Raw genomic sequence first — 25,083 nt, 5'->3', positions numbered from 1 at the left:
GCGTGTCTCCCGTGGTATTGGATATTGTTTCTGTCTTACTGGTGTGGCTTCTGGCCTCGGGCCCACTATAATGGGCACGTGGTTATTAACCAAACCTGGGAGCCCCTTCTCTGTCTAGACATCAGGGAATTCTATTAGCAGCCTGGGGGGATTTATTTGTTCCCTCCCAGAGGTATAGAGCTGTCTTTGATCTTGCCTGGGCACGGTTGCCGAAGTCCAGCCCCGGCCGGACCAGGAATACCAAAGGGATGAGTGGCGTCGGCGAGGAAGAAGACAGACACACACAGAAGGTTGTGAAGAAGAGGTGGCTTTTTTTTTTTTTTTCTAGGATAGCTCAGTTTTTATAGAATGAACGTTGCCTCCCCCTGAAGCCACCACATATTACATCAGATATTGTTTTATGCTTCTGTCAATATTTTTGTCCCCATGGTTTTCCCCTATGCATTAATCTAGAACGTTCCTGATTACAGGTTTTTTTCTTAAATGTCCCATACGTAGTCTTCTTGCCTCAATGGCCTAACATTCTCATTCTAACAAAAACAATGTTCCATAGATTCCAGATATAGTATGAATTCTTTGAGTAATAAAACAATACATGGGAAGGGTCACAGTAACAGATTTGACATTTCTGAGAAGACTACCATGAGAAAACCCTGATATTTTTCTTTACCTGAAACCACAAAATCTCAATTGACAATGATTAACTATTAAACAGCAAAAACACCTCTAAAGCAGCAAAACACCTCTATTAATAGTGAGAAAATGGCAGTGAAGCTGGTTAATATAAATCTTCTATTGAAATCCTATGTACCCCATTTTCTAATTCTACAAAAACACCCGTAATATCCCATGTTGTTTAAAGAAAGGAAAACAATGAACAAATAGCAACAAGGAAATAGCAATAATGACAACCCTTTCAACCAAGGAGCAAGTAAACTAAAGTAGTATATCTACTTCTAAACCTAAATGCCTCTACTCTTTTCTATTCTAGAAAGTTATAATCTTTTAAGCAAGCAACCAAATGATACCTGTGGCCTTTTCTTTTCTGACATGATGTTTGTGGTCAAGTCCTGAGCCAGAGCAATCATGAGCATTTCCAAAAAGGCTTAGACTTTTCCAGGGAGGCCTTATTACTATATATTATATCCCCCCAAATTAATAGAAAGCCCAACAAAAATAAGACAGAAGGAAGAAAGGGACATGCCGGGCCCCCGGGACAACCCCGAGGAGAAGAGCTGCCTTGCAGGTTCCTTTCCCGACCCGTGACCTTGTCACGGCTGGGGCACGTCCTGGCAGCTCCCGACACACGGTCATGGCCGTCATCAGAGACGACTGTCTCCCCAGAGTGAGGCTCACAGGATTTCCAGGGGAACGGTGATTTGTGTCCGCAGCTCTATCAGTAGGTCTCCCCCTAGCAGGGGAATGGGGCATTCCAGTAAGTAGAGAACTTCATGAGTCCCCAGATGGCCCCCTGGCTGAAACAAAGGAGCCTTGCACAGTGAGCGGGCTGTCATGTCCCCCGTGGCCCCAACAATAGTCGCTGATCAGCCTGTGTGGGGAGCCACAGGTGTGGTTACCACGGAGTGTTCAGCCCTGGCATCCACCGTAAAAGTCATTGATTGGCCTCCAACTTATGAGATCGTGGGCTCCTGGGGGCCTAGGATCAGGGAGCTGGGTCTTCCCTACTCTGCCAGCCAGGCTGATAAGGTTTTAAAAGGCCGGCTTAGACTGGTACCTTTCTGTGCTGGGTCGACTGAACTTCTTGGACCCTTTAGATGTCCCTCTGCGATGGGGGCACTCATTCTTCCAGTGTCTGGTCTCAGGGCAGTGGGCGCACTGGTTGGGGCTAGAGGTGGTCTCTTCTTCGTTTCCCCTCTCCACGCGAGAACAGCCTGTTTCACTGGATCTGAGCTCCTCACTGCCGCTGCTAGCAGGGCTGCTTCCTGTTGCATTCTTTCTGTTTGTTTGTTTGTTTCACTCTTTCATCTGCTTCTTGTTGGACTTCATGGTTTCAGTTCACAAAGACTTTATTTGCTACCTCCAGAAGCCGTGTGGCATTCGTCCCAGCAAAGCCGTCCAGCGTTTGGAGCTTCCGTCGCATGTCTGCGCAGGATTCAGCCTCAGGGGCAGTGTTTATTCGTTGATTCTCAGGTGTCTCAGGGTCCAACAGGGTGTATGTCCGGAACGCTTCACACAGTCTTTCACAGAAATCGGGGGGCGTCTCATCTACTTTCTGTATTGTCGCTGTAATGTTGGACATATTGGTGGGCTTTTTGACTCCCGCTCGAAGTCCACGTAGAAAGGCATCACGGTAGCAACCCAGGGTTTCTTATCTTCTCTGATATTGAAATTCCAATTAGGTCTAGGCTCTGGCATCGCTTCTCATGCCCACCCTTCTACATCTAAGACCTCTGCAGGGGCTTGTCCTCCGACCCATTTTGGGGTTTCTGTCGAGATGTGTCGTCTTTCCCCAGTGGTGAAGGAAGACATAAGGAGCTGGTGACAGTCGCCCGTGTAGGCTGATGGGTGTGGAAAATGGATTCAAGGGGTCAATCATAGCCCGTGGTCTATCAGAGTAAGCTGGGTTATGGTGATTCCAGTTTAGGGGATCAGTAGTGCTGAAGGGCTCGTGATAGAGGACGGAGCGATCAGGCTGGACTGAGTCATCCTCGTTCACTTGTTGAGGACCTTCAGTTTCTCTCAGTGATATCTGACAGGCTGAGGCCAGCTGGTTAGACTGTTTGGCTGAGCGGAGCTGCGTCTCTCCTTGCTCGGGGCTGGAGTCTTGCTCGTGAGGTGGTGCGGGGGACAGGGAGGGAGGTGGACTGTCTGGCAATGGGTCTGGCACTGGCTGTGCTGGGGCTTGTGGAGTCAGGGGAATGTATGGCGGGGGCATCAGTGGGTCTCCTACTGCATCTCCCTGGAATATAGGGCTTTTCCCCCATCTTTCTTTTTTTCTGAGTGACTGGGCCACAGATACCCTACTCTGTTCCTGTCCGTTTGGGCAAAATCTTGTCCATGGGGGCAGGGTCTGTGCTATTAGAAACGAGGAGTCTATGTATGGAAACTGATCTGGATGTCCCGGAGTCCCAGTCATTACCTGGAGCACTGCTTGGACAGTGGGCAGGTCAAGTGTCCTCTGGTGGCCACCCAACAGCAAAGGCTGGCCAAAGGAGCTCGCATAAGTTACAAATCTTCCTAAGGGTCGTCTTGACTCCAAAATCTCCTCCAAAGCCCTTCTTAATGTTCTTTCTCATGAAATCTAAAACTGTTGGTTTAGAGGAACTTCCACCCATGTTGACAAATCTAATCTACCTGGCAGGGTTTTGAGGAAAACCTAATCTCTTAGATGTCTGCTCAAGGAGTCAGTCGACAGAAGAGTACCCAGTAACCTTTATTTCTCCCTCCCTGTGTATCCTGTCCGGAGTCAGAGACAAAAAGACAAACAAGGCTAGGCGCCCCCTCCAAAGAGGAGACCATTTAGGTGTCCACTTGGCCACCCCCCAAGGCAGATCTTAGGTGCGACTTAGCATTGGCAGATCAGTATAAACCCCTGATGCAGATCTGTCTCGCAGGGAGGGACTGGGTCCCCCAGAGGCAGACACTGCCTTGAGCCGAATGAGGTCTCCATGGAACTGCAAGCTAGGGCCCACTCGGACTCCACAGCCATGAAGGCCGTGAAGCCACACAATCGAGCCTGAAGCTCGAGGCAATCAGGCCACACACTCGTTCACATTCATTTTCCATCCGCCTGGCCACTCTCCCGAGGGAGACTGAAGATGCCTCCCGCACTGCAGGCAGACACTGTACCGTCTGAGCCGCCAGGGAAGCCCTCACTTAATAAGGGCAGGTCGGTATAAACCCCCAACCCGAACCAGTCTCTCAGGAGAGATCATGTCCCCCAGAGACCGGCACCGCCTTTCAGCCTCCTGAGGTCCTCACGGAACTGCAGATTTTGGACCCTCTCAGACTCCACAGTCCGCGAACTGTGAAGCTCACTTTCACTTCCTTCAGTCAGCAATCACGCATACAAGGTCACTCAGAGCCTATCACAATACCGCCCTTTTCCTCAGTCCCCAGGCCTGCCTGTCGGATGCTCCCTTCTTGGGAGCTCCAAGGAGGTGATCAGTCTCTTCTGCTTATTGGGGTAAGATCTCCTGACTGGGGATTGGCCGCAGGGCTTTACCTGACCCCGTGGCCCTTCCTGGTGAGTTGGTCTGTCCCTTTAACGCGTCCAGTCAGGGCTCGGCCATCCAGAAAGTTGGAACAACGTTCCGGGAATACCATGAGGTGTCACGCCTCCTTGATCATTTCGGGGCTCCTTCATTTTGACCTGGCTGAGTCACCAGTCCAGTGGCTCAAGGGGCCAGCGTGGTTGGAATCTCGCTGGGGCCTCCAGAAATGTTGCAGAAGCCAGTACTTGAGAAACCAAGCACCACACTCAGAGAGTTGGAGAACTCCAGTTCATTACACTGGTGGCCCCAGAGGAGTTAACCCTCCAAGCTCCGAGCCCCAAATAAAGGGGTACAAGAGTTTTCATACAGGCATGATTAAGCGGGTTTGCATGCATGATTAAGCAGGTTTACAGGTTTGCAGTTGGTAGGGCGATTGCAAAGAGCAAGACAAGGGTGAGTGAGATAAGCTCCAGTTCCCAGTATTGTGAGTCCCCATTTTTTAGACCTACCTGATATGGATTTTGCAAGGAGCAAGCTGAGTCACAGAGGCAGAAGGAGCAGGAGGTCATGAAAAATTGAACGTTTTCTCTTGACCATCACAGATTTCCTTGAAAATAAACCAGGGACAGCAACAAAACTCAGGTTAAAAATGTATGTGCCTAAACGCTCAGTCATGTCTGAATCCTTGTGACCCTTTGGACTGTAGCTCAGCAGGCTCCTCTGTCCATGTGATTTTGCAGGCAAGAATACTGGAGTGGAATGCCATTTCCTCCTCCAGGGGATCTTCCTGACCCAGGGATCAAGCCCATGTCTCTTAGGCCTCCTGCATTGGCACTTAGATTCTTTAGTCCTACTGCCAGCTTGGAAGTCCAAAAGATGTATGGGAATGGAGAAATAGCTGTGAAAATGATGCCTTAAATGCATATCTCAAGATCACCAGAGGAAATAATGATCTGTGTTAAGAAATAAGTGAGATAACTACAGCCTGAGAAAAAATACACGTGGCCTGAACGTTTAGAGTTGGGTTTTATCTGGTGGGAATGTTCAAACTTGAGTCCAGGAGACGGTGTGTCAGGTGACCACAAGCCAGACGACGCTGAGGAAGCAAGGCAGGAGCCACACTATATACAAGTTTGTAGGAAGGGCAGGTAAGCTGAATATTAAAAGTGACAATTAACATAAAGGAAAAACATCTCTCACATGAAGATATGTAATGATCTTCCTTGTATGGGAAGATGGAAGCACCTGAACTTATTGAAATGGTTCCATTCATATGCATCTAGTTATCTGGGGCCAATCCTTCTTCCTTGACTGTTCACATCCTGAGTCTAAGGAGACGACAGAGGACTAGAGATTTTGACGGCATCACCATCTCAATGGACATGACTTTGAGCAAAGTCCAGTAGATGGTGAAGGAAGGGGAAACCTGGCATGGTGTAGTCCCTGGGTCTCAAAAAGTTGCACACGACTGAGTGACTGAACGACAACAAACATAGAGACAGAAGCCTATCATTCCCCGACTTGTGAATGGATGAGGGGGCTCCCTGATCACTAATTCACACCCTCTATGAATCAGTCTATTCAAGGACCAAAGTCTGAGCAACAGTGGTGGATGGCAGTCTCTCACCCCACCCCCACCCCCCCACCCGCCCCAGCTCGTCAGCGCTTAGCAAATAGGAAATAACTGGTGGCTTCTGAATAGCGGCCTTTGTTTCACCTAGGCTCAGAGACCTGCATTTAGAAAAGGTTTCTTTAGTGTTAGAGTCAAGATTGCCGCATAAACACCAATAACCTCAGATATACAGATGGTACCACTCTACTGGCAGACAGTGAAGAGGAATTAAAGAGCCTCTTGATGAAGGTGAATGAGGTGAGTGAAAAAGCTGGCTTAAAACTCATCATTAAAATCTATGATCATGACATCTGGTCCTATCACTTCATAGCAAATAGAGGGAAAAAGTGGAAACAGTGACAGAATTTCTCTTTTTGGGCTCTAAAATCACTGTGGACGGTCACTGCAGCCATGAAATCAAAAGATGCTTGCCTCTTGAAGGGAAAGCTATGACAAACTTAGACAGTGTATTGAAAAGGAAAAACATCAATTGCTAACAACGTCCATCTACTCTAAACTATGGTCTTTCCAATGGTCATTTGAGATTTGGACCATAAAGAAGGCAGGGCACTTAAGAATTGATGTTTTCAAATTGTGGTGCTGGAGAAGACTCTGGAGAGTCCCTTGGACAGCAAGGAAATCAAACTAGTAAGTCCTCATGAAGGAGGAAATAGACAGAACAAGCTCCATCTTGAAAGCAGGAGTCCATCGTGGGTCGGAGTGTGGACTCTGAGCTATTTGCTCAGTATCTATGGAAATGACATAGCAATGGAAAACCACACCCCGGATGAAGGAGCCTCAGGACTTGTGCCTAGACTGTCCGTCGCCTAAAAGGATGTGCTAATTATCTCTGTAACAGAACAAGGTTATAAATCCCATCATGCTTATCAGGGTATGACTGCAGGCCTATTGATAAATGTCCAGTGCTTAACTATCCAGGCTTATGACACCTGAATCATGGGTTAACTTGAATCGTTTCTCTCTTTTACCTTGTCCAGACTAATTTCAAGGAATTTGGGGAGGTGGGTTTGAGCACGTACACTTCAGGTATATAAGGTTTTTGCGAAAACCGGTCGGGGTCCCTGGCTAAGAGGAGACTCTGCCTTGGGCCCGCTGGAGTAATAAACTGCATTCCAGTATCTGCACTGTCCTCCTGAGTGAGTTTGTTTCCCGAAACATGTGGCTACAACACTAAAGGATATCAATCCTGAATATTCACCTCTAGGACTGACACTGAAGCTAACTTCCAATATTTTGGCCTCCTGGTGTGGAGAGTTGACCCTAATGCTGGGAAAGACTGATGGCACAACAGAGGATGAGATGGTTGTTTGGCATCACCGACTCAATGGGAAAAGTTTCAGCAAGCTCTGGCAGATGGTGAAGGATAGGGACCCCTGGCGAGCTGAAGTCCATGGGCTTGCAAAAAGTCGGATACTACTCAGCAACTGAACAACAACTCACATCCGTATATGACTACTGAAAGAACCATAGCTATATTTGCTGAAAACAAAATGTCATATTGTAAAAATCATAATTTCTGTAGTCATCACTGCATTTCCCAACGTCCCTAAAATCCAAACACCAAATCACATCGCAATGGGAGTGAGGATAGGAGTGACTCCCCATGCTGATCTCTCACTAAAAGAATATTTTTAACAGTTGAAAGTCACTTATGCATGTTGAGAATTCATGATGCTCCAAAGAAAATGAGGATGCAGACAATGGAGAAAAGGCTCTGGAACACAAGGAAGTAGTCTAAAGGGCAGATCGTCACTATTCTAAGAAGAAATGAAAAAAAAAAAAAAAAAAGGAAAAGATGATAACAAATGCCCTGGGGAAGAAAAATTAGGAGCAGAAAGGTAAAGGCTTGCATATTCTCATTGCGGGCATTTTAAGAGGAAAAGCAGATGCAGTCCCAGACCCAGGACAGGATATTGACCTGAGAAGCTGTCATTTCCTCCTCTTCTTCCTCCTGCTCTGTCTTCTCAGGGGATGTGATGCTGCAAACGCACTTCTGAGTTGTGGGAAAGTACATTGGAGGGCATCAGCACAGCTCTTTAAACTGCAACCACCGCTCCTACAGACAGAAGGACCTTGCAAACCTGAGAAGACCGACCTCTCCTGTCCTCTGTCTCAGGAGACATTCAAGAAAAATCACTTCCTGCTTGGAGACCAGCCTATGAACCAAGTTCTTGATTGTTCTCTCCCCAGAGCTCCTAATGCTCTGCTCACACCGACGATGTGAGCTGACTCTTTCCCGGTCCCAATCCAGCTAGACCAACCCTGCGGCCTCTCCTTGGACTGAAGCTGGGCCTCAGCTCTCACAGATGGAGCCACGTCCTTACCCCGGGCCTCCCCTTAGAGTCCCCTGGAGCACTTCCTACCCACCACACTGACCGACACAAAACTCCTGGGAGGGCATCAGTCAGGTCATTTACGAACGCTGGTCACATGATCCTGGTGGGAAACCAGAAGCAAACCTCTTGCCTAAATATTCCTTCTGAAGCATTTCAATGAATAGAAATCCCTGGTGGTCAGGTCCCCACACTAAGAACTTATGAATCTGCAGGTCTACAGTGGGGCCATGAATGAAGTCATCAGCAAATTCCATTTTTTCTGATGTTTCTTCCCCCAAACCAACGTTCAGGTGCCCTGAGATCAAGGCCTCACACTCATCGTACCTGAGACCCCTCTGTAGGGGAGGATTTAGGGAGGGAATTTGTGAAAGTGGTCAAAGCTAGAATCAGGCAAAGAAAATATGAGTACTTGCAGTTCAGCTTTTATAAGTTACCCTGGGTGAAGTGCTCTGGGCTTCCTAAGCTGAGTGCAGATTAATCCATTTAAACCAAGAAAAGGATTCTGGTGAGCTCTGTGAGGGTGCTGCAAGGTTGTTGCTGAACCATGAAAGATGCCGGGATTCTTTGCCTCCAGTGGAGAAGAATTCAATCCAGGGCCAGACACAAGGCTTGACTGGTTATAGCTTCTGTGTAACAAAGTTTTATTAAAGTATAAAAGAGATAGAGAAAGCTTTTGACATAGACATCAGAAGGGGGCTGTAAGATTGCCCCCTTGCTAGTGCTAGCACTGGACTTATATACTCTTAATTAGTTATTACAGTGAATCAAAAGAATGTCAGGAGGTTGTAAAGACCTCACTGGACCCACTCCCATAATGTACATTTTAAGGTAAGAGGATTAGCCAGAAGGTTTTTGGTTTTTTTTTTTTTTTCAGACACAGTTTTCAAGCAAGATAGATTATTTTTATATAATCCTAAATGCAAGATGGTTGTCTGAGGAGGCCTTACAAATAGCTTGAAAAGAAGAGAAGAGAAAAGCAAAGGAGAAAAGGAAAGTCATTCCCATTTGAATGCAGAGTTCCAAAGAATAGCAAGGAGAGATAAGAAAGCCTTCCTCAAGTCAATGCAAAGAAATAGAGGAAAACAACAGAATGGGAAAGACTAAGGATCTCTTCAAGAAATTTAGAGATGCCAAGGGAACATTTCACGCAAAGATGGGTTCGATAAAGGACAGAAATGGTATGGACCTAACAGAAGCAAAAGATATGAAGAAGAGGTGGCAAGAATACACAGAAGAACTGTACAAAAAAGATCTTCACAACGCAGATAATCACGATGATGTGATCACGCACGTAAAGTCAGACATCCTGCAATGTGAAGTCAAGTGGGCCTTAGAAAGCATCACTACGAACAAAGCTAGTGGATGTGATGGAATTCCAGTTGAGCTATTTCAAATCCTGAAAGATGATGCCGTGAAAGTGCTGCATCCAATATGCCAACAAATTTGGAAAACTCAGCAGTGGCCACAGGACTGGAAAAGGTCAGTTTTCATTCCAATCCCTAAGAAAGGCAACCCCAAAGAAGGCTCAAACTACCGCACAATTGCACTCATCTCACACGCTAGTAAAGTAATGCTCAAAATTCTCCAAGCCAGGCTTCAGCAATACGTGAACCATGAACTTCTAGATGTTCAAGCTGGTTTTAGAAAAGGCAGAGGAACTAGAGATCAAATTGCCAATATCCGCTGGATCATCGACAAAGCAAGAGTTCCAGAAAAACATCTATTTCTGCTTTATTCAGTATGACAAAGACTTCGACTTTGTGGATCACAATAAACTCTGGAAAATACTGAAAGAGATAGGAATACCAGACCACCTGACCTGCCTCTTGAGAAACCTGTTTGCAGGTCAGGAAGCAAGAGTTAGAACTGGACATGGAACAACAGACTGGTTGCAAATAGGAAAAGGAGTACGTCAAGGCTGTATATTGTCACCCTGCTTATTTAACGTCTATGCAGAGTACATCATGAGAAACTCTGGGCTGGATGAAGCACAAGCTGGAATCAAGATTGCTGGGAGAAATATCAACCACCTCAGATATGCAGATGACACCACCCTTATGGCAGAGAGTGAAGAGGAACTAAAAAGCCTCTTGATGAAAGTGAAAGAGGAGAATGAAAAAGTTGGCTTAAAGCTTAACATTCAGAAAACTAAGATCATGGCATCTGGTCCCATCACCTTATGGGAACTAAATGGGGAGACAGTGGAAACAGTGTCAGACTTTATTTTTTTTTTGGGGGGGGGGGGCTCCAAAATCACTGCAGATGGTGACTGCAGCCATGAAATTAAAAGACGCTTACTCCTTGGAAGGAAAGTTATGACCAACCTAGATAGCATATTAAAAAGCAGAGACATTCCTTTGCCAACAAAGGTCCGTCTGGTCAAGGCTATGGTTTTTCCAGTAGTCATGTATGGATGTGAGAGTTGGACTGTGAAGAAGGCTGAGCGCCAAGGAATTGATGCTTTTGAACTGTGGTGTTGGAGAAGACTCTTGAGGGTCCCTTGGACTGCAAGGAGATCCAAGCAGTCCATCCTAAAGGAGATCAGTCCTGGGTGTTCATTGGAAGGACTGATGCTGAAGCTGCAACTGCATTACTTTGGCCACGTCATGCAAAGAGATGATTCATTGGAAAAGACCCTGATTGTGGGAGGAATTGGGGGCAGGAGGAGTAGGGGACGACAGAGGATGAGATGGCTGGATGGCATCACTGACTTGATGGGCATGGGTTTGTGTAGACTCCAGGAGTTGGTGATGGATAGGGAGGCCTGGCGTGCTGCGATTCATGGGCTTGCAAAAAGTGGTACATGACTGAGCGACTGAACTGAACTGAATGTAGATGGGGGGAAAAAAAAACTTTTGTACTTTCTCCTCCTTGAGAATTCCAGATCCCTCTCTCCTTGGGGACCCCAGGACTTCTTATCAACCTGCCTAGATATTGAGAAGCGCATTCCTTCCTTTTCTTTTAGGAGAATTATGCTTCCAAGGGAAAAGGACATTGTTTTTGTTCCATAACTACTTCTGCTGTATAGGGGCATGGTCCCTAAATTGTTGAGATAACATATTTTCAGTTAAGTATAAACTCTAATATACTTTTCTCCTGCCGCTAAGTCACATCAGTCGTGTCCGACTCTGTGCGACCCCGTAGACAGCAGCCCACCAGGCTCCCCGTCCCTGGGATTCTCTAGGCAGTAACACTGGAGTGGGCTGCCATTTCCTCCTCCAATGCGAGAAAGTGGAGTCACTCAGTCGTGTCCGACTCTAAGGAACCGTATGGACTGCAGCCTACCAGGCTCCTCCATCCATGGGATTTTCTAGGTAAGAGTACTGGAGTGGGCTGCCATTGCCTTCTCCGATATACTTTTCTGGGTCTTCTAAATAGCCTCCCAGATCCTCCTTGATTCTTTATATTTCTTGATAAGAAAAGGGCTTATTAACTCTCATAGATGGATTATTCCTCCCGATGGGTGCTTCATGAAGAGGCAACAGCTTGTGTGGCTGTCCTCACCCTCTCTAGCTGCTCTGCCCATACGATCCCAGGGACAGATTGAAGAAACCTGCTTTTTTTGATCTGTTTCCTGTCCCCCATCTCATCCTGTATTTCACCCTTAGTTTTTGCTGTCTGAGGTTCTCTTACTTTGGTGGTCTGAGAGTCTATTGAAACCAGAGCAGTCTGAAGTTGTACTGGGATAGGAGTTGTTTGGACCTCTACTTGGCCCGTTTGAATCTCAGTTTGGGTTTTTACTGAGACCAAGGCAAACCTTCCTGGGGTGGGGGCTGGGGGGCAGTTCCCTGACTTTCAGTTTGCTCAGGTGGGAGTCCCGGGTGTGGGGGCAAAGTAGGAGGACAGGAGGGAGCTGAAGGTTTCACAGTCAAATCTATACTCTTAGGACATAAGTCCGGCATACCTCACAGTGAGAAAAAGGGCAACACATATGCTACTTCTACCCATTTCCCCTGTTTTCTACCGAACCGGTCTAATTGTAAAACAGTACTATAATTAAGAGACCCTCCAACCGGCCACCGTTTGCCATCCTCCAAGGATACCGTGGCCATGCAGTATCACATAGCAAGATCAGGTGTGTCTTCTTTAAGCTCTGGGGATCAAATCGATCCCAGTTTTTCAGGATAGAGTTCAAAGGAGTGAGGCTGCAATAGTTAGCTCCCATCTGTAAGAGGGAAAAAAAGCGACCAGCTCCATCTTTCTACCAGAGGCGTCCCTCCCTGCTCTAGATCGGGGTGTAGACAGACTTTACTCCAAAGCTATCCTTCCTTGGTCGGACCTAGTCTGTCCCTTACCGATGCAGGCGTCACACTCGTCCCTCCCGGTTCTACCACAGAGATGGGGTGGAGATGCACCAGGGGCAGACCTGATGGCATCCCTGACTGACGTCCAGCTCCTCGACATTAAAACCCTGCTTGCCTCTGATGCCACCTGGGGTGCCATCAGAGTAACCTTCCGGAATGCCTCCCAAGCTAAGACCTCTGGGGGAAACTTTCGTCACCTGAGTGCGTGTGCACAACCCTGACGGTATTCCTGACCACAATAAGACTGGTACAAACATAAAACTGAGATGTTCCTTCCAAGCATCATCGCACCAGTGTAAGCGATAGCAAAAGAGATGGAGAAGGGCTCACCAGTGAGGAAAAAGTGATTTTTGTTCTTGAGTTATTAGGGCCATCCTTCCAGCTCATTCCGATTCCACAGAAATAACTAGGAGTTGGGACAAAAGCTCCTGGAAAGTGGCCTCTGGTCCACTGAGAGCTAGTTTTACCACAGGAAGAAACCCACTGCACTTCCCATCTGCACTTCCCTGCAATTGCGATTCCAGCTTGTACTTCATCCAGCCCGGCATTTCGCGTGATGTACTCTGCATATAAGTTAAATAAACAAGGTGACAATATACAGTCTTGATATACTCCTTTCCCAATTTTGAAGCAGTCCATTGTTCCATATCTGGTTCTAATTGTTGCTTCTTGACCTTCATAAAGGTTTAGAAGGGGGCAGGTAAGGTGATCTGATATTTCCGTCTCTTTAAGAATATTCCACAGTTTATTGTGACCTACACAGTCAAAGGCTTCAGTGTAGTCAGTGAAGCAGAAGTAGATATTTTTCTGAAATTCTCTAGCTTTTCTTATGATCCAGTTGGTGTTGGCAGTTTGTTCCGTGGTTCCACTGCCTTTTCTAAACCCAGGTTGTGCACCTGGAAGTTCACATACTGTTGAAGCCTAACTTGAAGGATTTTGAGCATTACTCTGCTAGCTTGTGAAATGAGTGCAATTGTGCAGTAGTTTGAATATGAGTGCTGAGTATATTAAAAATGGAAATAATCAGACCTGACCTTAAGTAATGAAAACTCACAAAACTCAAGAACCCTACTAAACACAGGTGAGTGTTCATTTTTCCAAAGCAAACAGAGGAAAACACGGATTTCTCATTAACTGTGGCAGCTTATTCACACTCCTCACTAAATCGTTCAAAGATTTTTATTAAAGATAAAGAGAAAAAGTATGAACATTTAGTGCTGGAATCTCAGAGAACTACCTGAACCAATGGAACATGAGGTGTAATGGGATAAATGTTAGCAGTGATCTGAATCTCTCCTGAAAAAATATCAGTTTTATGCAAATTTCACTTCATATATAACTTCCAATGTTCTGTATATTAAAAGTACAGTTAAGCATGAGTCCTTCCTGCCAATATAGAGAAGAGTGTCTCACATTTTTCTTCTCCATTTTTCCCCCAAATTTTCTGTAGAATTCTGAACCACTGAGGCAATTCTATTTATAAGGACATTTTCTTAATCCTTTTCTAAATGTCTGAAGTTGCACCTGCATGTAAATTCATCACTAATTTCCCCCTACTTCTCTAAGATCCCAAGACTGAAGCACATCCCAATAGGATTCTCAGAACCTATGCCTCCCTGGGTTGATCTCACACAAAGGAAATGTTTTCACCAGTTGAGAGTCATTAATTCATGTTGAGAATCTGTCATACACCATAGAAAGCCGGGATACAGACAATGCAGAAAAGACTTTAGGACTAAGGGAGATGTAGTCTAAAGAGCTGGTCTTCACTACTATAAGAAAAAAAGGAAAAAATAAGTTGATAACCAATGCCCCGGGCAGAAATATTAGAAGCAGAGAAGTAAAGGTTTGCAGATTCTCAGTCCAGGAATTTCAGGAGGAAAAGCAGACACAGCCCCAGACCTGGGACAGGACAGGTACCCGAGAAGCTGCCATTTCCTCTTCTTCCTCCTGCTCTGTCTTCTCTGGGGATGTTATGTTGCAAATTCACACCTGTGTCTTGAGATACGTTCAAAGGCATCCGGACAGCTCTTTAACCTGCAACCACCTCACCTAGACAGAAGGACCTTGAAAAGCTGAAAAGACCCACCTCTCCTGTACTGTCTCAGGAAATATTCAGGAACAATCACTTCCTACCTGGAGACCAGCCTGCGAATTTACTTGTTGATTGTTCACTCCCCACAGAGAGCTCCTAACCCTCTGCTCACACAGACCATGTGAGCTGACTGACTTCCCCGGTCCAAATCCAGCTAGACCAATGCTGCTGCCTCTCCTCGGACTGAAGCCGGGCCTCAGCTCTCACAAATGGACCAGGAGCCACGTTCTTAAGCCGGGATCTCCCTCAGAATCCCCTGGAGCACTTCCTACACACCACACTGATGCCCCCACAGGACCAAGAGAACTCTGTGGGCAGGTCACTTCCTGACACTGATCACGTGACCCTGATGGGAAACAGATGGAAACCACTTGGCTAAGGATTCTTTCTGAATCATTTCAGGGAATACAAATCACTCAAGGCCAGGGCCCCACTCTAAGAAGCTATGAATCAGCAGGTTTGAGGCGCAGAAATGAGTCTTTACCAGGCTTCCCACATGTTCTGATGTTTCTTCCCCAAGCCCACATTCAGACACCCAGAGCTCAGCACACCTGAGGTCTCTCTGTAGGGGAGGATTTAGAATGGGAACTTCTGAGGGAGGTCAAGGCTAGAATCAGGCAGAGAAAGTTCCAGTACTTGGGGTAAGTGACCCTGGGTGAAGTGCTGTGGGCTCCTCAGGCTGAGTGTGGATGGGTCCATTCAAACCAGAGGAGCAGGATTCTGGTGAGCTCTGAGGGTGTCACTGAAAGGGGGGCCTGTGAAGTAGACACTGGGGTTCAGCAAGACTGCTGGTCTCAAGGAAGGGGGTGATCTAGGGCAGGTGCTCCCAGGACTGGCTGGTGTGAGTTCAAGGACCTGCAGGCTGCCTGCTCCCCAGATAGACGCTGAGTACAAAGGATGAGAACAAAGATGCTGAGAACAAAGGACAACTGAAGCAGGTGAGTTCATGACTCTGGGTCCTGAGAGTATTCACAGCAAGCTCTGAGTGAGGTCATGGATAGAAGCGAGCAGAGAGAGAGGCAGTAATTGGGGTTCAGGTTTTTATAAGAGGCCTGGGTGAAGTGCTGTGGGCTCCCCAGGCTGAGTGTGGATGGGTCCATTCAGACCAAAAGGACTAGGATTTTGGTGGCTCTGTGAGGGTGGCATTGAAGGGGAGCTTGTGAAGTAGCCCTGGGATTCAGCAAGACTGCTGGTCTAAGGAAGGGGGTCTTCTGGTGCAAGTGCTCACAGGACTGGCTGGTGTGAGTTCAAGGACCTGCAGGCTGCCTGCTCCCCAGATAGACGCTGAGTACAAAGGATGAGAACAAAGATGCTGAGAACAAAGGACAACTGAAGCAGGTGAGTTCATGACTCTGGGTCCTGAGAGTATTCACAGCAAGCTCTGAGTGAGGTCATGGATAGAAGCGAGCAGAGAGAGAGGCAGTAATTGGGGTTCAGGTTTTTATAAGAGGCCTGGGTGAAGTGCTGTGGGCTCCCCAGGCTGAGTGTGGATGGGTCCATTCAGACCAAAAGGACTAGGATTTTGGTGGCTCTGTGAGGGTGGCATTGAAGGGGAGCTTGTGAAGTAGCCCTGGGATTCAGCAAGACTGCTGGTCTCAAGGAAGGGAGTCTTCTGGTGCAAGTGCTCACAGGACTGGCTGGTGTGAGTTCAAGGACCTGCAGGCTGCCTGCTCCCCAGACAGATGCGGAGGCAGCAACAGCATGGAGCAGTTCAGGGGAGCTCTCAACAGTACTCTGTATGATCCTTCTTATTAGAACCGTCACAATGTCCCTGCAGCTACAGAGAGGGGGAAAAGTACAATGGAGAAATGATGGGAAATACATGATCAAATGACTTGAGGCTTAGGGGCAGGTAAGGAAACTGTTACAGATGCCATCCCACTGTGCTACCAAAGATTTCACTGTTATGTGCTCTTCCCTGCAACCGTAAATAAGATGGGAGAGGTTGATGGTGGTGGTAGGTTAACACTTCATTCATTCACACCAACTCTACCACAAGAAGCCATTCAGTTTTACTGATTAACATGTATGAACAACACACACAGTCAGAATAAAGCCTTTTATACTCCATTGTGTAACTTTGATTAAAAGACAGATTGCAAGCATAAACAATATTCGTTCCTCTGATATAATGATCTGACAACTGTGATTTCTACGGTTATAAAATGGAGGCTAATCATTTAAGAAAGAAGACTTACAATAATTACAGGAATTTTCTGGGAAGGGTTTCCCATACATTTTAGGGTATCAGAGGTTATTTGAAATATGTTAAACATTCATAATTTCTGCTGATATTATAAAACCCATCAAGATTTCAGTGAACTGTCATTATATTAACCTTTAAAAGCATAACTTAATAACTTACATCTTTAGTATGTGGAATTATTCCCTGAACACTTACATCATGGTGACCTACAGGGATGTGTGACATGAATGACAAACACCACCATTTAGATGTTTACTGTACATGTTACATTACTGTGTCCTTAATCTTCTAATGGAGAATACATATAAATGATTTCTCCCTAGATAGAAGGGCTTCTCTCATCGTTGAGGTACCAACTATCAAAAACATAAGTTTGCATGCACACTAGAAATGAATCATACCTTGGAGCAAGTAGAGAGTTGAACTACATTCATTTTCAAATAATCACAAATCATGTCAGTATAAACAAGGATACATTGCTAATAACTGTACCTTTATAAACATCAACCTTTCATCTTGTGATCCACACTAACATATCAATTTTCTATCTGTTTTAACTGTTGATTACTATCTATAGTACTTCTCTGTAAGAGGAACTTCGGAAAACAGTATTGATGTAAAGTTTTCTAGTATGGATTTTCTGGTATTTATTTAGATTTCATTTTTCATTAAACCATTTTCTACACTTTTTTTCTTTTACATTTCTACATCATTCCATGTCCTTCTTATATAAATGGTCTCGTGTTTTCCGACGTGTATGTTTAGGACAAACTTCTTCCATCACTTATTTAATTATGAGGGTTTCTCTCCAGTATGTGCACTGAGATGCCTAGTGAGATGACGGCTGTCCCTAAAGGCTTTGTCACAATCCTTACATTTATAAGGTTTCTCTCCAGTATGAATTCGCTGGTGTTTAGTAAGAGTTGAGGACTGACTTAAGGCTTTTCCACATTCTTTACATTTATAAAGTTTCTCTCCAGTATGAATTAACTGATGTTGAGTAAAACCATAGCGCTGGCTAAAGGCTTTGCCACAATCATTGCATTTATAAGGCTTCTCTCCAGTATGAATTCGCTGGTGTTGAGTGAGAGTTGTGTTTTTATTAAATGCTTTTCCACATTCTTTACATTTATAAGGTTTCTCTCCAGAATGAATTCACTGGTGTTTAGTAAGAGTTGAGGATTGGCTAAAGGCTTTTCCACATTCTTTACATTTAAAAGGTTTCTCTCCAGTATGAATTAACTGATGTTGAGTAAAACCATAGCGCTGGCTAAAGGCTTTGCCACAAACCTTACATTTATAAGGCTTCTCTCCAGTATGAATTCGCTCATGTTGAATAAGACCTGAAATGTAAGTAAAGGCTTTGCCACATTCTGTACATTTGTAATGTTTCTCTCCAGTATGAATTCGCCAATGACGAGAAAGAGTTGAATTGTGAGTCAACGCTTTGCCACATTCTGTACATTTATAAGGTTTCTCTCCACTGTGAATTCGCTGATGTTCAGTAAGATGTGAGCGACGTTTAAACTCTTTGCTACATTCTGTACATTGGAAATGTTTCCTTCCTGTATGAATTTTCCCATGTTTATTTAGATTGGATGGCTTACTAAAGACTTCCCCACATATCTTACACTTGTTTTCTTTCTGTGGAATCTGAACCGTGTGCTGTGGAAAAAGTTCTGAAGACTGACTAGAAACCCTACAATATTCAGTACAAGTCCTCTCTTCAGTACAAGTACTCTTATCAAGAGAAAAACCTGACATCTGGTCAAAGGTATTTCCATATTTATGACTTTTAGATTCCTTGTTTGAAGATTCGGGTCCCTGATGTTTCTTAAGGTTGGAGTCTCCTTCAACCTTATACCCAGTTTCATTGCCTGAATACCTTCTCAGTCCACCAGAAATACTCTTGTAATTATTGAAGCTGGAGCTCTTACTTAAGGTCTGACTCATTTTATTACACATGCAATGTTGTTGTGTACTAACCACATCACAATATGTATTGAACAATGACGGTTGGATTACGTCTCTTCCATTATCATCAGTATTATACATCTTGGAATGCAGAGAAAATATCTGTTGGGGGAAGAATAATGACCTCCTGGTCATGGATCTCTCAAATTGATTAGATTGTGAGTTTTCCCACTCACTGTTAAATTGTAGGTGTTCAGACATGCTTGAATGTATGTTTAGTTGAAGCCTAAGTTCAGAATTTTCTGAATGAGTATTTGCAGTAGAGATTAGATCATCTTCCAGATTTTCCATATTTCCTTTCAGAGAACATGTATGTTTCACAAAAGGATGGAAATCTTTTCTTAAATACTTACACTTCTCTGCAGATGTTGAAGACTGAAGTTGGTGTTTTTCCCAGTTTGACTCCTGTTGCTGATTTCTTTTTGCAGTAATGTTAGCATTATGTATAACTGTCTGAATTTCTTTATGTCCACTTAAACACACTCTCCATCTTTCATATACTCTCGTACTTTCCCAGTCTTTCATTAAATTTAAGTTTCTGAGCTGAAATGTTTGATATATTCCTAGGTTTGCTTTTGGGAATACATCTTCTCATGCTGGATTCTTTGGCATCAAATCCTGGATGTCTTGTGGAGTCATAGCTGAAAGATTGCAAATAGCAAGTAATTTTACCTGCTATTCTCAGTGAATATCTTTAAAGATTTAGAGAAAATTGATGACCAGTAGCTAGTTTAAAAATAAAATGGAGACAGAAGGATCAAGATACCAGTGGTTTAGGCAGACGTGGAGATCATCTCTGCCCAAATGAATGAGAAATGGAACAATTCTCACAGAGCCCCGCTAAGCACTAGCAGAGGCCCCTCGAAATCTAAAAAAAAACAAGAAAGGTTCCTGCTGCGCCAGGTAGGATAAAAGAAAGAAGAAGGAAAAGGAAGAGGAGAGGAAGTGTGTTGGGGCCTGCAGTCCTGGGGTAGATGAAAGTCAGAAGAGGTCTCCACATCTGGGGAAGCCCCTCACTAGGGGAGCTTAGTTTGGACAGAAGGAGAGCCTCATTCTCTGTGGGAAGAGAACACGGCAACCAGCCTGTGGCAGCAGGACAGATGAGACCTGCACACGGGGTCCTGACCCCTGCCCCGGCCACCCAGCCTGAGAGGCAGGTCCACCACGGCAGACAAGGGCTGGTTGCTGGAATGTGGGTTCTGGAGAGCAGACCCAGCAGAGGACTGCAGTTGGCTATGAGGAAACATCCTGAAGGGATGGGGTGGAGCTCTACAAGTGGGATGCTTGAGTTGGAAGCCTGAACCACCATACAGCAGAGTGCCATTGGTGAATGATGCCCAAAGAAGAAGCCCATTGCACCCCTTGTCCTTTGTGCCAGCTTGTCCTTGCAAGGCACTATGAAGAACTCCACCCATGTAGGTCTTTTGAGGCCCCCGGGCACGGCCTCCCTCATCGACCTCCTCCACAATCAGCAGACTCCTGTGCTCTGGGGCAGCTCAGGAGCAGACACCTGTGAGTTGCCCACACGCTCAGATGGAGCTGAAAGCACAGCTGAGCCCCAGGGATGAAGAAGAAAAGCTGAAACCTCTCCCTGCAGCAACAGAAGCCACGGTCTCACACCCACGACCGGCTGTGTAACCTCAGCCCCTACAGAGCATCTGAATCACCTACCAGCGCTCTCTCAGTCAAGGCAGGGGCAGCTCTAGCTGCTGTAGACTCTGTGGGCTCCCACACAAGGGGGCTGGGCCAGGACAGAGCCTGACCTGCCCCAGAGTACCACAGCAGATCCAGCTCCACGCTGAATGCAATCCCAGGACCTGACTTCACTGAATCTATGCCGGTGACCTTGTGAAAACAACATCTGTGAGACCCCAGCGACATGTGCCATCATGCCCGTGATTAAGGTGGGGCCAAGAGCAGTGCCTACACTACATCACATGGAGCCTGCAGAATGCATGGGAGGGGGAACCAGAGCACATCCTGAGTGAACATCCCCAGAGGAGTAATACTCAGCGACTTTTCTCCATGTGCGGGTGCTCCAGTCCCACCTGCCTCGCACCAGAGATCACAATCATAGCTAAGATTCAGGTCTGCGGGCTCTATTCCACAACGCAGGGAGCAGGCACCACCAGAGAGAGGGCAGTAACAACCACAGAACAATGGGGAAACTGCCGTGAATATCCACAGCAGGCTCTGGTCACGGTTAACAGCAATCAAAGCCCAGATCAAGAGAGGATAAGGGCACAAACATCTGGATCAATCTCACCCACCAAGGTGCAGACACCAGAAGGAAGACTAACTAGGTTCCTGTAGCCTTCAAAACAGAGACCACAAACAGAACGCTGGACAAATGAGATGGCAAAGACATAGGTTATAGGGGAAGAAACAAGATAAAAACCTCCAGGCACCACTGAATTAAGGGGTGATAGGCAATCTAATGATTACTTCCTGCTTTTAGTCATCTTACGTGAAGACACTAAACACTTTCACAAATCCTAGGTGCCTAATAATTCTTAAATCCACTTCTTACCACATAAGTTTCTGAGAATGGTCTATTAGATGTTTCCATCTAAAAGTCATAAATGATAGTGATAAAGAATTACTCAGAAACTGAGGACACTTAAGACATTGTCAACAAAGCTGAATACAAATAAGATAAACTTAAAAAGTACTAGTTTTAAGAAATTAAATAAGAGGGATTTTAAAGCTATGACTGAAAGAGGGAACTCTACTCATTGCTCTGTGGAGACCTAAATGGGAAGGAAACCAATAGAACGGTAAAAACTAGAGATCTCTTTAAGAAAATTAGAGGTACCAGGAATATTTCAAACAAAGATGGGAACAATAAAGGACAGAAACGGGTTGGACCTAAAAGAAGCAGAAGATATTAAGAGAAGTTGGCAAGAATACATGGAAGAACTGTACAAAAAAGATCTTAATGACTGAGATAACCACGATGGTGTGATCACAAACCTAGTAACAGACATCCTGGCATCCAAAGTCAAGTAGGACTTAGAAGGGATGATGACCAACAAAGCTTGTGGAGGTGATGGAACTCCAGCTGACCTATTTCAAGTCCTAAAAGATGATAATGCTAAAGTTCTGCACTAGATAAGCCAGCAAATGTTGAAAACTCAGCAGTGGACACAGGACTGGGAAATGTCAGTTTACATGCCAGTCACAAAGAAAGACAATGCCAAGGAAGTCTCAAACTACTATATAATTTCCCTCATTTCAAAAAATAATAAAGGCTCAAACATTTTCCTAGCAAGGCTTTAACAGTAAGTGAACTGAGAGCTTCCAGATATTCAAACAGGATTTAGAAACGGCAGAGGAACCAGAGATCAAATTGCCAACATCCTTTGGATCATATAAAAAGCAAGAGAGTTCTGGAAAAACAACTGCATCTTTTTTGGCTACCCCACAGTCTTTGAATGTGAGGATAACAAGAAACTGTGGAAAATTCTTAAAGAGATGGGAACACCAGACTACCGTACCTGCCTCCTGAGAAATCTGTATGCATGTCAAGAAGCAACAGTGAGAACTGGACATGTGACAATGGACTGATTCCAAATTGGGAAAGGAGCACGTCAAGGCTCTACATTGTCACCCTGCTTATTCAACTTATATGCACAGTATGTCATGCAACGTATCAGGTTGGGGGAAGCACTAATTGGAATCAAGATTTCAGGGAGAAATATTCATAATCTCAAATGTACAGATGACACCACCCTTATAGCAGAAAGCGAAGAGGAACTAAGGAGTCTGTTGATGAAACTGAAAGAAGAGGGTGAAAAAGCTGAAAAACTCAACCTTCACAAAACAAAGATCATGGCACCAGTCAGATAGTTTCATGGCAATCGGCAGGAGAAACAGTGAAAGCACTGACTTTATTTTCTGGGTTCCAAAATCACTGCAGATGGTGACTACAGCCATGGAAGTAAAAGACGCTTGCTCCTTGGAAGGAAAGCTGTGACCAAAGCAGGCAGCGTATTAAAAGCAGAAACGTTACTTTGCTGACAGAGGGTCGTCTAGTCAAAGCTATGGTTTTTCCAGTAGTCATGTATGGATGTGAGAGTTGGACCATGAAGAAAGCTGAGTGCCAAAGAATTAATGCTTTTGACCTGTGGTGTTGGAAAAGACTCTTGAGAGTCTCGGTGTGCAAGAAGAACACACCACTCCATCCTAAAGGAAATAGGTTCTGAATATTCATTGGAAGGACTGATGCTGAAGCTCTGATGCTCTGGCCAACTGATGCAAAAAACTGACTCACTGGAAAAGATCCTGATGTTGGGAAAGGTTGAAGATAAGAGAAGGGGAGACAGAGGATGAGATGGTTGGATGGCACCACTGACTCGATGACCAACAGTTTGAGCAGGCTCTGGGAGTTGATGATGTACAGGGAAGCCTGGCGTGCTGCAGACCATGGATTGCAGAGTCAGACTTGACTGAGCAACTGAACGGAACTGACTGATATGTATAATTGATTCTCTTTGCTGTATAGGAGTACAAAATTGGAAAACAGCTATATTCCAATTGGAACTTTTAAAAAAGATTTCTTTATATAACCTAAAAATTGTCATAGTTTGAATCAACTATTAATAATATAGTGGAACATCTGGTAAGAGTTTAGGCCAATTTATTTTAAAATTCTGAGGTAATAGAATGTAATAAAGTATTTTAGCAAGTTAGAATTAGGGCAAATACATTTTAGATATTTAATATGAGATCACATAAGTGAAAGAGAAACTTTGAAGTCAACCTGAGATGTGCATTCTTTCATTTTTAAAAGGTTTTGCTTTCTGCAGTGAAAAATTACTTGAATTTGAAATTTATATAGAAGGTCCTATGTGTCATTCCCAGTGGATAGGAAATTATAAACCAGAGGACAAAAACCCATCCCCAGTATTCCTAGACGTTTGATAGTTTGTCTACCACTCCACTCACACACACACATTTCTGTCTAGAGGTAGAAGGAAAGCTGAAAAGGAGTGTCACATATTTACTCAGAAATTGGCAGAGTTTTCCTAGGGCCCCCAAGCAATGGAAGAGCAACGAATGAATGCAATTTGTCACAAGCCAAGAGGAGACTTTTAGTTCACACTGTGGTGGAGAAAACTAATCGCTGGAGATAAATTCATGAATGACTTAAGAGACAGAATGGGGCAGGTGATACATTTCTAGGACAGTGGCAGACACAAACGCAGGTTTTCAAAAAACCATTCCCATTGAAGCAAATCTTCCAAAGCCATATGATGAAGGATGAGTTCCTCGCTGCTCCTGGGACCACTCACCTGAGTTATCACCTCTGTCCATTCATACCTACCTGGGTAAATGGCTGTTGTCTCCATTCTCCTTATATTCCTGGGATCCTTCAGTTGCTCCAGAAAGGCGACCAGGTCCAGCTTAGAGACAAGTCCTGTTGATCAGAGAAAGGAAAATTTGTGTTGTTAGACATTCATCAGTATCGAATCCAATATGTATTCAGGTGAGACGAGAACGCATTTTGTTCTAGAAAACGACATCCGGAAATACTTTATTCAAAGTCGCTATACAATACTAACAAACACCTAACAATCAGATCCTGAGATTCTGGTCAAGTAGTACTAAGGCAAAAGTAAGTGGTATCAATGTGAAATTAAGAGAGTGTGCAACTATTTAATACCACAGAACTTACACAATTACCACTAACCTAGAATGAAGGAGGCGGAGTACATCAAGGAAGAAAACCATCACCAGCATAACGAATCATGAAGCCTTTCTTTCTAAACTCAGAGATACTCATTTTCCCCTAGAAAGCAGAGATCTGGAACTACTCTGGGAAGCAGAAAATTTTGGAAGACATTCGAGAAATGAAGGAACCAAAACCTAGTGGGTAGGTGAGTGATTCTGGAAGGCAGTTATCCTCACCCAAGAAGGCCAGGTTCCCGTAGTTCTCTAACATCACGTCCCTATACAATTCCCACTGACCGAGGTCCAGGCATTCCCACTCCTGAGTGAAGTCTATGGCCACATCCCGGAAGGTCAGCCGTCCCTGAAATACAAAGTACAGAGGGCATGTGGCCGTGGGAAGACTTCCTTATGTGACCCAGGATGAAAACAGCAAGGTCAGAGACCTAGTCGTGAAGTAGTGGTTTGTCTGGTATTACAAATTATATTTTTTACACAATAATCCTTTCTACCCAATTTTAATGTGAAGAAAAGAGGATGAGTTATGATCCACAAGCCATTAGAGAAACTATTCTCATCTGAAAGAAAAATTATAAAATCATCAGGGCAACATTAGTAGATTTATTTTTCAGTGTTCTACTCGTGTGACATAGGATAAATTGTTTATCAAAGAAACATGAAAAATATTTT

General features: G+C 44.8%; 1 protein-coding gene across 1 annotated transcript in view; it reads right to left on the bottom strand.

Annotated features, from left to right (window-relative positions):
• The window catches only part of LOC133055191 (zinc finger protein 208-like), an 83,885-nt gene that overhangs the window by 48,861 nt on the left and 9,941 nt on the right, over nt 1–25,083 (bottom strand). The window contains 1 exon segment of the mRNA XM_061140621.1: nt 17,547–18,386. Within this exon segment, the coding sequence (XP_060996604.1) occupies nt 17,547–18,386 (840 nt within the window).

The sequence above is a fragment of the Dama dama genome, chromosome 4 (assembly GCF_033118175.1).
Source record: "Dama dama isolate Ldn47 chromosome 4, ASM3311817v1, whole genome shotgun sequence".
In the NCBI taxonomy this organism is placed as follows: domain Eukaryota; kingdom Metazoa; phylum Chordata; class Mammalia; order Artiodactyla; family Cervidae; genus Dama; species Dama dama.
The sequence above is the reverse complement of the archived record's forward strand: the minus strand, read 5'-3'. Positions and strand labels throughout refer to the sequence as shown.